Genomic DNA, 15,419 nt, shown 5'->3' on the forward strand with positions numbered 1-15,419 from the left:
CCCCGACTCCCCACCCTAGGCTGATGCCTGGGTGGCCGGAGATGGGGCCTCTTCAGGGGAAGCAGCCGCCCTGGGCAGGTCGGTCAAGCATCTCGTCAGAGGCAACAGACTGAGGCAGGGAGCTGGGAGCCCAGAGCAATTAGGAGCTGCCTCGTGCCTTGTCTCCTGCCAGCTGCCACAGCTGTCACTCAGGAAGTGGGCCTGGAGCAGGGGCTGGGCCCGAGGTACGCATGATCCTCCTCTCAGCCAGCAGCCTGGCCAGATCCTGGGGGAGACCAGGGCCCAGAGGGGACCAAGGATAGAGATCTCTATCATTTCTTGGGTGGGACATGCCTAAGTTCCTCTTGTCCCTTCCCAGACTCTGTTTCCCCCACCAGGCCTTCTTCCCATGGAGCAGTGGTTCTAAGCCTGGCTGCACCATGGAAGCTCCTGGGGGAATTTTAAAATATGCCCTTGCCCAGGCCCCCGCCCAGCCCGGTGGGGGCAGACTCTCTGGGGTAGGGAGGCTGGGTGAGAGCCTGTGTCTGTCTCTCCCGGGCTAGATTTTTGCACTTATTGACATCAAACCCTGCCCTGAGCACTAAAAACTTCTCTGCTCCTTCTGGCCATGCCTCCCTCTGCCTTCTAGATCATTCCTGGGCTCAGGGGAGTCCAGGGGCTGGAGAGGGAACTCGAAAGGTCCAGCCTCTCAGCAACATGTCCCAGCACTGTGTGTGCCAAGGACAGAGGCACTAGGCACTGTCACCTTTGTCATCTCATCAGATCTCAGCAACGCTCGTTGTGTGGCATCAACCCCATTTTACAAGGGAGGAAACTGAGGCAGGACCGTTGCCACACTCAGGGCACAGAACGAGTAACAGCAGTCAGGCTTCATTCTGGCCACACTGGACTTCGGGTCCAGTGCTCCTTTTCCATCACCAAGTTGCTTCTCAAGGAGCCACAAATTCAAGGACCTGTCTCCTTTGCCCCATTTCCCCCTCATGGACTCTGTCTCCTGCTCTGTCCTGTCTGCCCCTGTCACCTACAGGATGTGGACACCTGAGAGCTCAGAGCAGGTGCCCAGGGCAGGGTGGGATCAGAGCAGACAGGGGCCTCTGGGTTCCGGCCCACACCTCTCCTGGCTGGGTCTGCCTCTGCAAGTCTATAAATTCCATTATTCATCAAGTGACTGGGTGAGTTTGCCCAGACAATGAATATTTTATTCACCTCCAGACACTGTCCCCAGCGGGTTCTTGGAACAATATTGTTCCCTAGCCGAGGAGCAGAGGCCAGAGCCTCTGCCCTCCCTGAACACCCCCTCCCCACCAGCACCTCCCTGCCTCCCCCAACAGGACCCCCAGCTTGGGCAGGGCTGCGGTCAGTGGTCCTGGAATGACCTTGAGCTTGGCACTTGCCTTCCCTCCACTTTGATATCCTCCTCTGGACAATGGGTTCATTTATTGCCTTGTCAGGCTCTCCGGGGTCACTCTGCAAGTTCGCTCTATGCGACTGGGCCCTGGGCTTTGCTGGGAGCTCTCCCCGGTGCTGAACAATGGTGGCGAGAGGACGCAGGGCTCGGAGGGGTGGTCTCTGGCCAGGGAGAGCCGGGAGCAGGCTGGTTTTGAGAAGAGAGGGCTCCAGTCTCCAGCAGGGAGGCATCCAGCCTCTGGACAGGGTGGTCCCCACTTCTCTCCCCTTGCTTTCCTGCCCTTTGATGAATTCTCCCAAAGTCACAGGTGGGTCACCTCTCCTGGTGTCTCCAGCACATTGAGCCAAGGACTAGTGGGCGAAGCCCGTGGAGACCTCTCTCAGGAGGGCCCCACGAGTCTCCCAGTGGCACCCCAGGGAGTGCAGTGTGGTGGCAGCAGCACCTTCCCAGATGGGGGAGCGACAGACATAATTCACACCTTGCGATCATGCCATCTGCTCCCCTGTGACGTGCAGAGGAGAGGACGGGGCTGCAGTGCCGAAGGGTGGGTGGGCTGGTGGGCGTTTGTTTGTCCATTCATTCATTCATTCATTTGCTCATTCATCCATTTGGCAGATGTTCATCCAGCCCCTGCCACCTTCCCAAGCCCAATCTAGTCCAGTGACAGACAGGCTTTGGATCTGGGGGATGCAGACCCAGACCCTGCCCTCCAGAGCTGAGGGTGGTCCTTTCACACCTCTGAGTTTTTGCCCACCCTGGCTTCTCCTCCTGGAGTTCCCTGGACTCGTAGTAAGAGCCACCAGGCTCCGTGCACTGAGCACTTCAAGCGCAGGATCTAAGCATTCACTCTGGGGGCTGGATGTACTCCTATTTAATAGGTGAGTGAGCCGAGGCTCAGAGAGGCGCGCGCGGACACCCAAAGGCACACAGACAGCTCTGGGTTCTCCACGCAGAACTCTTACTGCTCATGGCACTGCCTCCCCCTCCCCAAGTCAGTGACTTTTCAAGCCCTGCCGACATGTCCTTCCTCTGTAAATGTGCCCCCACCCACTGCCCTTTGGCAGTGAGCCAGCCGCGCAGCCTCAGCCATGTTGCCCAGCCCTCTGGTGTTTGCTCTGTGAGCCCCAGGTGGGAGCAGCTCCCCCCATCCTCTGACTCCCGGCCTGGCTTGCTCGCAGGACCTGGCACCCAGGGGCTGCCCAGTGACCCGGGGTCCACAGCGGTGGAGGGCCAAGGAGGTCGATGATGGTACTCAGAGGAGCACTCCTCTGAGCCTGGAAGGGTAGGGAGAGATCAGCATGGTCCAGGGCCTGGGCACTGGAGCCCCTGCCTCTACTTTCCCCCAGCTCCTGCCTTGGGCTCGAACCCCAGTCCTGCCTCATATGGCTGTATGACCCAACCTGGTCCCTTCAGCTCCCCGGGCAGGGGTGCCCTCGACCCTGGATGGCGGCAAGGCCAAACCACTTTCAGAGGTTCGGGGTCTCCATGCAGGTCAAATGCACAGCCAGGTGTAGCCCAGGTACCCACCGGCAGATACAGAAGAGGGAGCAGGTGCAGCAGGTAGCATATAGAAGCCCCCTGGGCCCACAGCCAGCTCCGTGGGCCGTGGCTTTGCAGCAGGGGAGAGGACAGGGCCTGGCCTGAGTCACCAGGGGACTGGGGTGTCAGGGATGGCCCAAGCAGTGAGGGGCACCACAACCTTGGGGCTATAATCCCCAGGGGTCCTGTCCCTTTGGCCTGGTGGGAGCCTGCCCCAAGGAGCCTGGCCACAAGGTGGAAGGCCTGACCCCTTGGTCACAGACAAAGGCCGAGGTCTGGAGGGAGGCCCGTGTCTGCACAGACATCCACACTCTCCCTAGTGAGTGAGCTAGGTAGGCCCACCCACTTGATCTTTACTTCATTTACTCAGAGACTGTTTCTGCCCCATCCTTTGAAAATTCTCCACCTGGGCAGCAAAACCGGGAGCCGCAGGGGACACAGCAGGAGCTGCCCCTCTGTCAGGCAAGTGCCAGCATGCTCTGCCACAGCCTCTCGGGAAGTCACCAGGAGCTGGGTCTCCCACTGGCCCCTCAGCAGGCTCCAGCCCACCCTCCCTTGGCGCAGGGGTCCTGATTTAGAACCGGCTGGCCTGAGCTGGCGCAGCCCGGCTGCTCAGTAAACACCAAAGGAGTAAACTGCTGCGGCTTATGTCTCAATCAATACGTAGCAGCTATAATTATTATTAATTCATATTCCTCAGGGGGGATTTTCATGCTAATAGGAAACTCCCAAGAGGCACAGGGAGGCAGGCACTGCCAGGCACCTCTCATATGTCATTCACATCACTTCATCCTCATCACTGCCTGGGAGGTGGCATTGCTACCCCACTTCATAAGGGGGAAACCGAGGATCCAGCAGGTTCAGGGAGGTGACTGAGGTCCCATGGCAGTAGGAGGTGGTGGACGTAGGAGCCCCAGGTCCACCTGGCCCTGAGTTCTGGGTTCTTCCCTCCCCACTCCTCTCTCTACCAGAAGACCTGAGGGAGCTCAAAGCACTCAGTTCCAATGGTGCATCGTCAGGCCAGGGCACAGGTGGATGAGGAGGGCTTCGGGGTGGGGTTTTCTGGGGCCTCTCACATTCCCAGGTCCTAATGGGCACCCGGCTGGCCCATAGAGGCTGGGGTGACGGACAGACAAACCGCTGGAGTCCTTCCTGGCTCCTCTGAAGAATGTGGACACTGCTGGGAATCCTCTACAGAACTGTGCCCCAGAAGTGCTGGGGCCCAGGAGTGGCCAGGGCTGGCATCTCTCCCTGAGCCCCCTCTGGCTAGGCCCCAAGGTAGGGTTGTGATTAATCAGTGACAAAAGCAGAAGCAAGCAGAAAAACGTAATCAACTTGGGAAGGGCAGGACCAGGCAGGGCTGTGGCAATCAGCTTTCCCGCTGGGGCCAACCGCTGATTGGACTAAAGGGGGCAGGGAGGTGGTTCCAAAGGGGCCTCCAGGGGCAAGGCCCACAGCTGGGGCATGGAGAGGCCAGAGGGTCAACTGTGCCCCCATAAATATGCATGCACATCTGTGCTCACAGGCTCACTCCACTCCAGCCCAAGGGCCTGCACACCACCCACCACCTGCCCACAGGCTCCTGCCCTCCCTTCCCCGGCCAGCTCACAACCTTAGCACACACAGGTGTCTACACACTCCTAACACACGTCCATCTGCAATGTGGACTCGAAAACACCCGTACACATCCTCATGGACAACAGACGTGTACACACATGCTGCTCCCACGAACACCTGCCCCTCACCCTGACTCACACACGTGCCCTGGGGCCTGGGAGAGCCCTGCACACACATTAGGTCTAACCTGCAGCCATGGAAACTGACAGGCTCTCACACCAGTCCTTGCAGGCACCCAGCCACCTCTCTGTCCCTCTGCCCTGGGGGTCATGAGACAGACCCTGGCTCCTCTTCTGCAGGCTGAGTGGTGGGAGCTTGGGAAGGAGCCATGACTGGGGCTCCACCAGCCGGGGCAAGGTCAGCTGTGAAGTCTCCATCACAGGGCAGGAGCCTGCCCTGTCTCCAGCTCGCGCCTGCCGCCTCTACCCTATGACCTTGATCAACGCCCTTCTCTCTCAGCCTCAGTTTCCCCACCTTGGAGCTTTCCTGGCACCAACACTGTGTGATTCTCCTCGAGGACCCAGGCGCCTGGGGCCGACCTCACCTCGCAGCAAGGTCTTAGGTCCTCAGTTCCTTGCTCTCTGTTCCGGGGCGGGGGACGGGGAGGGCCAAGGGGCAGGAAGGAGGGGCCCCACCCCCACCCCATCCCACCCCGCCTTGGTCCTGGTGGCTGCGGACTTGGGGCAGGGGGCGGGTGATCCTCCGCAGGCGGAAGAGGGAATCCGGGGCGAAGGGGAGAAGGAGCTCCCGGCGGGCTTGGGCGGCCGCGCAGGGGCCAGCGGCGGGAAGGGGCGGGGGGGTGGGGGGAGCGCGGAGGGGGCGGGCGAGCGGCGGGCGGGGGAGGGGGGAGCGCAGCCAGCGCGGCACAGAACGAGCGAGCGAGCGAGCGAGCTGGAGAGGCGGCGGGAGCCGGAGCGGCGGGCCGGGCGGCCGCGCCGGCGAGCGGACGAGCGGGCGGCGGGCAGCGCGGAGCGCGGAGCGCGCGGGGCAGCGAGGAGCGGGCACGGCGGGCGCAGCGCGCGGCGGCCGGAGCAGAGAGGCCCCAGCGGCGCCCCCTCCGCCTCCCCTGCGGGACCCCGGCCGGGAGCCCGACGAGGGAGGGAGCGGCATGGACCGGCCGCCCCGGGCGCGGGGGCGCTAGGCCCCCGGAGGGGCGTCCCTCGCCTTGCCGCCGCCGGGCTGCCCTCCGCAGCCGCGCGCCCCGCCTGCTCCAGCCGCCCCCGGGGCCGCCGCCGGCCCATGAGCCCTGACCTCAAAGTTTGCGGCGGGCGGACGGGCGCGGAGCCTCCAAGATGCCGTTCCACCCGGTGACGGCGGCGTTGATGTACCGGGGCATCTACACTGTGCCCAACCTGCTGTCGGAGCAGCGCCCCGTGGACATCCCTGAAGACGAGCTGGAGGGTGAGTGCCCCGCCGGGACCCCAGCCTGCCGGCCCTCCTACCTGTGCGCCCAGGTGAAGCGCGGGCTAGGGGCGCAGGCGGCGGGGTGCTGTCCGCAGGTGCCGGCTGCCAGGTGGGTGCTCCAGCGAGCAGCTGCGCGGGGAGGCAGGACCTGCTCGTACCCCTGGGCGCCGCGGTAGGGGTCGCCAAGGCAGAGGGGCGGCCCAGCCCCTGCCCGCGTGGTCCCTCGCGCTGCGGAAACTTGCCGGGCCCCGCAGCAGGGTCACGGGGCCGCGCAGTCCGCGGTGACGGTGCGGCAACGCGGCGGGTTGGGGTGGGGGTCCGAGCTGGGCCCCCAGCGCCGGCCGGGCCGGAGCACCCGCATCCTGATCCCCTCCGCGGCGCCTGCCCGCGGCTCTGCGCTCGCATTGACATTCCGCTCGTGTCGCTTTTAAAATCCAATCTGCTCCGAGAGCCGGAGAAGGGGAGAGGGCGACGGCCCTGCTCTTGCCGGCTGCCGGGCTGCCCCTAGCCCCTCCTGCGGCCGTAGCACCTTACCCACAGCCCTGCGGGGACCCCCAGCCCGGAGCGCTGGGAAGGCGGCCCGGGAGGTGGTGGCGACAACAAGTGGCCAGATTGGGCGGCTTGATCACGATAACCAAGCCTGGAAGGGAAATGCAGAGAGGCTGGGACCCAAATCTGTGCCCCCCGGAGTCCCTCCGCCTCTCGGCTTGAATGGGGACCTTAGGCAGTGGGCGAGGCGAGGTGAGAGCGGAGGGCAGGGGCTGGGGTCCCTGGAGGGAGGAATCTGGGGAGCAGTGAGAACCCTGGGGCCTGCGAGCAATTTCCCTACTGGGCTGGGGGCAGGTGCTCAGGTCTCCCCTCCCCCCAAACCTCCTGTGGCCCCATATGGAGTGGAGTGGGGGCCTCTGGGCTGGTGGGAGTCTTGGCACCTTGGGATCTGCTTGTCTGCTGTTGAGGGAGGGGCAGAGATGGCCCAGAGGCTGGGCCTCTCTTCCAGTATCTTGGGTCCAGGGGTCTCTGAGATCTGGGGCTCATCTCCGCCTGGGGGGTGGGGTGGGGCGGGTGCAGCTGAGACACCAGCGCAGTCAGGGATGATGGTGTGAGCACAAGGGAAGACAAGGAGAAAGGTCTTCCCTCATCCCCAAGCCCTGGAGGTGGCAGATCTTGGAGGAGTCCAGCGGGGTCAGGGGGATGATCAAGAGGGAGAAGGCAGCTCCCGCTCCCCCCACTGCACCATAGACTGTGAGCCACTGCTCCTCACCAAGTCCCGCTGAGAGGCCCCAGAGGCTGGGAGAGCCGTGGAGACGGGGTCTGGTGTCTGATGCGGGCAGGACAGATGGATCCGTGCCTTCGCTGGGTCTCTGGCCTTCAACCCCAAATCCCAAGTCCCTGCCCTGTCTGGGCCGAAGCCCAGGAACCACAGCCTTGTCCAAGGCCTGGGGAAAGGAGTGGGTACCATGAGGGGAGAGAGGGCAGAGGATGGGGCATAGGTCGTCTCTTCCCCACCGTTGTCTCCTCCTGCTCTGAGTCACCCCAAACCTCCTGCCCGTGTTCCCCTCCATGGGCCCTCGTCCATCCCTTCCTCCTGGCCACTTGGGTAGGGGTCAACACTGTCCCCCCACACCCCAGGCAGCTTCCACTTCATTCCTTCCCCTTGCTCCCAGCACCCCACCATGACTGCAGCAGCCCTGCTACGGGCCTCACTTGGTCCCTCCTTTCTCCATCTCCTAGCCCTGGAGTGCAGACCCCAAGGAGGATAAGAAGCTGAGAGGAGGCTGGGATGCAGGGGTGAGCGGGGCACAGGGCGGGCAGTGCAGGGGCAAGGAGGCCGCAGGCTTCCCTTGGGCCGCCTGGCAGACAAGCTGGCAAGAGCCCAGCAGCGTTAGTCACCAGCCACACCAAACGCACTCCATGCTTTTTTCCGTCCCCTTCTCATGGGCCCTGAGGAGCAGAGGGGCCTGGCACAGGGGGCATCTGAAGGGCAGGGCCCTCCCTGGGGCGGGCAGGAGGGGATCATGGAGCAAGCAGATGCCTGGCTGGCCCAGCCCATCTCTCGGCCCACAGGCAGCTACAGATGAGGGCAAGAAGTCCTCCATGACTGAGTCTCTTCTTGGCTGTAGGCAGCCCAAAAGCCCTCCTCCTAGGAAACCGAGTCTCTGCAGGCGCTGGTGGTCCTTGAGTGCCAGGGCTGGGTGGATAGGGTGACCATCCCTGGCACAGATTCCCCCTCCTTCCCCTCCACCTCCCCAGTGCCCCATTAGCACTCCTGCCCCAGGGCAGTCTGGGTAAGACCCAGGTCTTTTGCTAGGAGGACGCCCACTGGTGGGGGCCGCATGTGCAGAGAAGAGGGAGCCCGGCAGCTTGGGATGAAATGCTGTAGACAGTACATGCCTGCCGCAGAAATCCAAGGGGTGGTTAGTCCAAGGGGGAGGAGGACCAGGAAGGGAGGTGGAGAGCATGGGGCAGCGGTGGGTTTGAGTCTCTGCACCCTCAACTTGTGGAGTGACCTTGGGCAATCACTTGCCTTGGTTTCTCCATCTGTCAGAGGGGGTTGGCATTGCCCCTTCCCAAGGCTGCTGGTGACAAAGGATGTGATGGAAGTGCTCAGCACAGGGCCTGGCATGCAGTGGGGGTTCGGGGACCTGGACACAGCAGCAGGGGAGGCCAGACATGGGGGCCCTGCAGGGGTAAGAGCCTGCCGTGTGGAGGAATCGGTGAAGGTCCACGAGGCAGGGACGCAGGGTGCGCAGGAGACTGGGCTAGAAAGGCAGGCTGGGGGATGGGCTGGGTGGACGGGGCCTTGAAGGTCTGGCAGAGGCACCTGGGGACCTGGGCCTGGGGAGCCATGGATGGCAGTTGGCAGGGTAGATGTGGCTGGGCAGAGCTGGCCTGGGCCCACCTGCCCACCGTGAGGCGGAGGTGCGGGCTCTCCCAGATTCTCCCTGTACCCACTCCCTGACTACACACACAGCAGAGACCCCCAGGGCCTGCAGGAACACTGAGGCTGGCCCCAGTGGCATCAGCGGACTTGAACGCCTGAGGGTGGGAATGGGAGCAGCCATAAGCCCTGGCCCAGCTCTGGCCAGAGAGAGGAGGAAGGAGACAGACAGACAAGCAGACAGCCACCAGAGCAGGGTTCTGGGGTTGGCACTTGGCCTGCTCAGTTGGACAGTGGAGCCTGCATTGAGAGTGGCCAAATGGGGGCATCCAGAGTGTGGGGGGCAGAGGAGTCCCCTTTCTTGTCCCTGTTCCTTGCAAGCCACCTCTGTGCAGGCCAGAAACTCAGGAAGGCCACAGTGGTGGGGTGTGGGGCCAGTGCTGCTGAGAGCAGCAGTCTCTGCAAAGGACAGACACTGCCCCCTCGCTGAGTGACCTCCAGCCCGGCCACCCCTCTCTGGATTCCGGCTCCTTGACAGAGTGCTGGCGTCCCTTGGGGCCTGTTGGGGACTCAGGCCCCTCACCGCATGCCAGTGAGGGGTTTGTGGGTGTCAGGCTGGAGGTGGCAGGTGGGGGACAGTGTCAGTCTGGAAACCTGGAGGCCCTGCCAGCTCTTTGCCGGGCAAGGTGTCCCCTTGCCAACATGGAGCACGGCAGGCTTCTCCCAGCCTCATGGGGCAGGAACAGAGTGAGGCTTTCGGGAAAACACGCCCTGTTGGAATGTGTGGATGGCCGCGGCAGGGAAATCATGACACCCACCCAACTCAGGGAGCCCACAGGAGAGTCCAGGCCTCAGCCATGGGACAAGAGTCATGTTCCCATTTCACAGACAAGGCACTTGAGGCTCAGAGAGGAAGTGCCTTGCCCAGGTCACTGAGCAGCAGAGCCAGACTCCAAGCCCAGGCCCCCAGGTCCCGGCACCAGCCAACAGGAAGGCCGGCCTGGGGCTCCGAGCTCGCCTAGTCCTCCTTCTCCTTCTGGCTCTGCTGTCTGGGACGTTCTGATTTACAGTATGCTGTTCTGAGCTAGCCTGGCCTGGCCGAGCACTTATACACTTGAGTGTCTTATTCCATCATCCCCGCAGCCCCATTGTACAGGTGAGCAGACACCAGCTCAAGGTCACCCAGCCAGGATGTAGAGAGCTGGGGTTTGAACCTGAGTCTGTGTGACTTAGAGCTGACTCTCTGGGGAGAAGGTGGTCCCCGAACTTGGCCTCGGGAGTCAGCTGGGCCTGGGGCAGGGCTCCCAGCATGAGCGAAGGCAGAGCAAGACTGAGGTGTGAGCTGTGTGTGCCGGGAGGGGTGGCCAAAGGAACACATGGACGCGGAGGTGGCAGTCTCTGGATTTATCTAGTGCTCTTGGGAGGTTAGTCTGGCCTGAGAAATGGCTATGGGGTCCATGGGCTGCCTCCAGGCCTGTCACCTGCCCACATACCCCACAATTCACCTGCCCTCCACTGACTCCTGCCTAGCATAGTGCGTTTCCTCAGGGCTTCCTGAAGGGGGTCGGGGGCTCCACCTGAAGCAGCCCTGGGCTCTGGGAGCCACACCTGGCCCCTGCCAGGTGGGAGGGACAGCCTGGACCCCAGCTCATTGCAGGGGATGGGGCCAGCACTCACTGCGGCCCCACTGTGGGTCCAGGGTTTTGCCCTCCCACCTTGAGATCTCCCAAATGGGCCTCTACAGAAGAGGAAACTGAGGGCCCAGATAGCTGGGGTGCCTGACCCTGGGGTCCCCCTTCCCCAAACCAGCCCTTGACCTGGGGATCTAAGGATGGTTCTCCCACCCCTGCCCTCAGATTGATCCCCCTCTTTGGTGGTGGCCCATAGGAGGGTGGGGGTGGGGTCCCTGGGGGCTGAACAGGGGAACGGGCAGCATCCTCAGCCCCGCTCATGCTTCTTGCCTGGTTGGGGATGGAAAACAAATGTTTTGCCTTTACTAGGATTGTTTATAAACTAAGAGTAAATGGGCTCAGAGCGATGGCCTCCCCCCAAGTGGTGCCTGACCTTTGCTCAGCTCCTTTCTCTGTGTGCTCCAGATGGGGGGTTCCCCAAATCAGTCATTCATTCATTTAACCATTTATTCAGCAAATGTTTATGCTTGAATGACAGGCACTGTTCCAGGTAACAGGATGCAGCCGTGAGCAACACCGACCTGGTCCCTGCTCTCATGGTACCCGTAGTTCACACTCCGGTGTGGTCAGTGCAAGGATGGAGGAAGAGCGGGGTCTGGGGGAGCCCAGTGGAGGGCCACAGTCAGCCCAGGGGCGGAGAGGGCACCAGGGAGGTGATGCCGTCCGTGCTGGGAACTGAGGATGCATCCGAGCTCACCGTGGTCAAGGGAAGAGCATTCCGGGTGAAGGAGCCACATGTTCAAAGGCCCAGAGGTGGAGCAACCTGGTGCCCACCAGCACGAAAGGGCCCCTAGGGCTGGAGTTCAGGACACCTGAGGTGGGCAGAGCCTCTGGCTGGGTCGGGAGGCAACAGCGCCAGCCAGAAACCAGAAACCCGAGAGTGTGTGTGTGTGGAAGGCGGGGCACAGGGTGTGCCTGGTTGCACGTCAGTGCCTTCATCTCTACCCAGAGACTCCCAGGCACTGGAATCCCCTCAGCAGCCTCCATAACTGCCAGGCCTCTGCTCACACACCTCTGGTCATGGGGAGCTCACTGCCTCCTCAGTGACCCAGGAAATCTCTAGGTGGAGTTCCCAGAGTCCAGGGTTTACAGATTTCCCATCCCAGCTGCTCTTCTTTTCCAAGGGGCCGCTGGCTAGAAGACCAAATTCTCAGGCCCTGGCTGGGATAGGTAGGGGGAGGCCTAGAGTCAGAGGGTCTGGGCGCCCAGGCAATGCAGCTGCGGCCCACTGTCTCTGTCTTGACCTGCATACCAGCCGGTCTAACTTCCAGGCCTTGGGTGCAGACACCAGGTGGCAAGAGCCTGATGAAGTTTGGGGGCCTCAGCCCAGCGGGATCAGGGAATGACCCCACGGCGCAGGATCCCACAGTCAGTCTCAGGGGTTCACAGACCCCTCAGGCCAGGCCCAGGGCCAGCCTAACTCCTGTCCCTACCAGAAACAGCCCTGACCCCACATTGACCTTGGGCTGGCTACCTTACCTCTCCACGCCTCAGTTTCCAGATCTGCAGTGTGGAGCATCTCATCTGTCTCTGCTTCCAAACACACACACACTCCTCTCAGCCTGCCAAAGACCCACCCAGGGGAACAGCTTAGGCAAAGGCCAGGAGGCTGGTAGGTGAACTGAACAAGGGGATCCCAGGGAGCTGGAGCAGAGAGGGTGTGAGTGGATGGAAATTCCCTCCCCCCTCAAAGGAAAATGCTCTTGAGGGCTCTTCTTGGGCCAAGTAACAAGTAACGGAGAGCAGGCAGAGAAACAGAAGTAGAGCAAAGGTGAGCAGGGAGAGGTTATGACCCCTCGACAGTTCCTGGACTCCTTGGTGAAACCTCTGCCGTCTCCACATCATTGCTGCCCATTTTACTATGGCTAAGACTGAGGCTGGCGCAAGGTGACTTGTTCGTTCCCTGGCTCCCACCCAGTGCTTTGCTCCCCACCCCCGGGTCACCCGGGTCCTCAGGCCTCAGTCTCCTCCTCTGTACAAGGGGCGACAACCCCCACATCTGAGGCAGCCTGGGCTTTCTAGGGCCCCTCCATCCAGCCTCTGTCTTCCCCCAGACCTTGGGCTCCCGGAGGCAGTCTGTGCCTAGCTCTCAGCCCATCAGCCTGGAGTCACGACTGCCTCATGTGGCTGCCGTTAATGAGTGCTGGCCAGTTAATGAGCTGAGCTGAGCTGAGCCCAGGGGAGGAAGTGTGAGATGGGGATGAGGGGGCGAGGGGATGGAAGGAGTGAGAAGTGGGCAGGGAAGCCTTTGGCAGCTCACGGAGGCTACCAGCTGCCTGGCCCCGGCATCCTTCCCTGCACAGTGGGACCCATGGTACCCACCACACGAGGTCGTTATGAGCACGAGCACGCTGGGAGAGGCTGTGGGAACCTGGCACGCTGAGGCTGAGACCCCAGGGACGGTCTGCCACTGCTGCAGGCCTGGGCACACCTTTGCTGCCCTGCTCGGCCAGCCCTGCAGGCTGCGCTCTGTGGTGGCATCTTGGGCCACCCGCCAGTTGTCTTCTCCACGCTGCGCTCAGGCTGCGGGTTCCAGGATCCTGGGGGTCTGGGAAATGGGGTGTCGGGGAAAGGAGTGAGTCCTAACTTGCTCTGCTTCCCCCACAGAGATCCGTGAGGCCTTCAAAGTCTTTGACCGTGACGGCAATGGCTTCATCTCCAAGCAGGAGCTAGGCACCGCCATGCGCTCCCTGGGCTACATGCCCAACGAGGTGGAGCTGGAGGTTATCATCCAGCGGCTGGACATGGATGGTGAGCACCGCTCCTGCCTCAGTGTCCTCACCCCTCACCTGGGGGACCAGGGCTGGGGCCTGAGCCACTGAGGCTGAGCTCACCCTGGGCATCTCCCTCCCCCCCACTTCCACCCACCTCTGAGCCCATGACAGTTTGCAGCAGGATCTGGCCCCATTTCTCAGCCAGGAGAATCGAGGCCAGAGAGAATGTGACAGCTCCAGCCACATCCAAGGGTCGGAGGGTCTGCCCCTGTCACCCTGTGTTCCAAGAAAATTTTCAAGTACAGAAAAGTAGAAAGGATATACTAAATAACCCAGTTTCCACCACCCAAAATAAAACCATTAATTTTGTTGTATTGGCCCCGTGGCATTTTATTAAGGAAAAACTTGTAAGAGCTAGTGATGCCCAGTGCCCTCCTCTTGCGCCCCCTTGGCCTCCTCTCCACCCAGAGAGCAGGTGGTGGCCTGGGTGGGCTGCCTCCCATCCTGAGCCTCGTATGCTCTCCGTGTGGTGGGGAGGACGTCGGCCCCCAGACCCCCACCACTGCTGGGAAGCCATGACAGGCTCTGAGTGAAATGTGAGGGTCTCCATGTGTGCCCCCTCAGGGCCCACCCACTACACTCCACCTCTACCTCGTCAGATGGGGCCTCGTCACACTTGGTGGCTTCAGCATCAGCCTAGAGCTTGGCACGTGTTAGGTGGCCCTGAAATTGACTCGAGGCTCTGAGAATCTGAGGGGACCTGCCGAGGCCCTACAGCGGCCCAAGGTGCCCGGTTGCAGCCCCACTTGCTGATTGGAACTGGGCCCACTCTAGGTGATGGCCAAGTGGACTTCGAGGAGTTTGTGACCCTCCTGGGACCCAAGCTTTCCACCTCGGGGATCCCAGAGAAGTTCCACGGCACTGACTTTGACACTGTCTTCTGGAAGGTATGCCCTGGCTGCTTGGGACTCAGGGCTGTGCACACCGTGAAGGGCTGCACTGGGGTCAGTGAATGGCTGGGCCCACACTTTAAAGGGGAGATGACCACTCCAGGCTTCTGTCCACTGGATGTCTTGTCTCCCAGAGGGGCATGGGCTCCCTGGGGGAGGCTGGTGTTGGTCAAGGACTCAGGGAATGGAGGATCTGGAGGCCGGTCGCTGGGCTTATGTGGCTGCCTGTGCTGGGTGGGGACTGTGGTGGTGGTGGTGGTGGCCAGAGCACCGTGTCTCCCCCCACCCAAGTGTGACATGCAGAAGCTGACCGTGGACGAGCTGAAGCGGCTGCTCTACGACACCTTCTGCGAGCACCTGTCCATGAAGGACATTGAGAACATCATCATGACGGAGGAGGAGAGCCACCTGGGCACGGCAGAGGAGTGCCCCGTGGACGTGGAGAGTGAGTGATGACCCTGGGAACCACGGGCGGGCCAGCTGCTTGAGCAGGGGAGGAACCCGGGGTTTGCAGAGGGGGCTGGGGGCCTCCTTGCCTGCCCCAAGCCTCGTGCCCCTTTGTGCCCCATGGGACGAGCCATGTGCGCAAGTGCAGGCGGCTCCTGATTCCATCGCTTTGCTGTCCCCTTGTGTCTCTTCGGCACTCCCTCGTGGTGGCTGCAGCCTGCTCCAACCAGCAGATCCGCCAGACGTGCGTGCGCAAGAGTCTCATCTGCGCCTTTGCCATCGCCTTCATCATCAGCGTCATGCTCATCGCAGCCAACCAGGTGCTGCGCAGCGGCATGAAATAGGCACCTGCTGTCCGCGCGTGGTGCACGGGGCTGCTCCACACCCCCCCCGCCGCCTGCAGTTCTCTCCTTCAGCCAGGCCCCCGGGCCACCACCACGGGTACTTCAGGGCCTGGATGTCTGGTGACCCCACCCCACCCGCCCCACAGGCCTTGCATGGAGCTGTGGCCAGGCTGTGGAGGGCCTGGTGGTGGCTCTGAGGACGGCCCCCAGCCCACCTGCAGCCTGCCCGTGCGCCACCCTGGCCTGTATGTAGCACTAGCTCTTCCCGCTGTCCAGGGGCTCCTGGGGAGTCAAGGAGGAACCGGTACAGGGCCAAGCACTGCTGCGGTCCCTGAGACAGGAGGGGGCAGGGCCCTGTGCCCACGCCACACAGCTGACTCGACCCTGGTCCCTGAGGTTTGCCCAGGGCCATGGGTGGCGGGGGGGC

General features: G+C 62.4%; 1 protein-coding gene across 3 annotated transcripts; it reads left to right on the plus strand.

The window, feature by feature from the left end:
• The first annotated feature begins 5,848 nt into the window (after positions 1-5,848).
• CABP7 (calcium binding protein 7) lies at positions 5,849-15,408 on the plus strand. Of its 3 annotated transcripts, XM_058531747.1 has the most exons (5): positions 5,849-5,965; positions 13,145-13,288; positions 14,086-14,198; positions 14,493-14,646; positions 14,865-15,408. In XM_058531747.1, the coding sequence occupies exons 1-5, from the start codon at positions 5,857-5,859 to the stop codon at positions 14,990-14,992; spliced, it is 648 nt and encodes a 215-aa protein (XP_058387730.1). In that variant the 5' UTR covers positions 5,849-5,856; the 3' UTR covers positions 14,993-15,408. The 3 variants fall into 3 exon arrangements, with proteins under 3 accessions (XP_058387730.1, XP_058387728.1, XP_058387729.1); XM_058531745.1 differs by having other exon boundaries at positions 14,086-14,646; XM_058531746.1 differs by lacking the exon at positions 5,849-5,965 and adding an exon at positions 10,842-11,354 and having other exon boundaries at positions 14,086-14,646.
• The last annotated feature ends 11 nt before the right edge of the window (positions 15,409-15,419 follow it).

This window comes from Diceros bicornis, chromosome 35, assembly GCF_020826845.1.
Source record: "Diceros bicornis minor isolate mBicDic1 chromosome 35, mDicBic1.mat.cur, whole genome shotgun sequence".
NCBI lineage: Eukaryota > Metazoa > Chordata > Mammalia > Perissodactyla > Rhinocerotidae > Diceros > Diceros bicornis.

Excerpts from the sequence above, each read along its gene's own strand:
- CABP7 (XM_058531745.1), top strand. The coding sequence starts at position 5,857 with ATGCCGTTCCACCCGGTGACGGCGGCGTTGATGTACCGGGGCATCTAC. Across the intron at positions 5,966-13,144 it reads CCCTGAAGACGAGCTGGAGG|AGATCCGTGAGGCCTTCAAA; the intron begins GTGAGTGCCCCG and ends CTTCCCCCACAG. Across the intron at positions 14,647-14,864 it reads GTGCCCCGTGGACGTGGAGA|CCTGCTCCAACCAGCAGATC; the intron begins GTGAGTGATGAC and ends TGGTGGCTGCAG.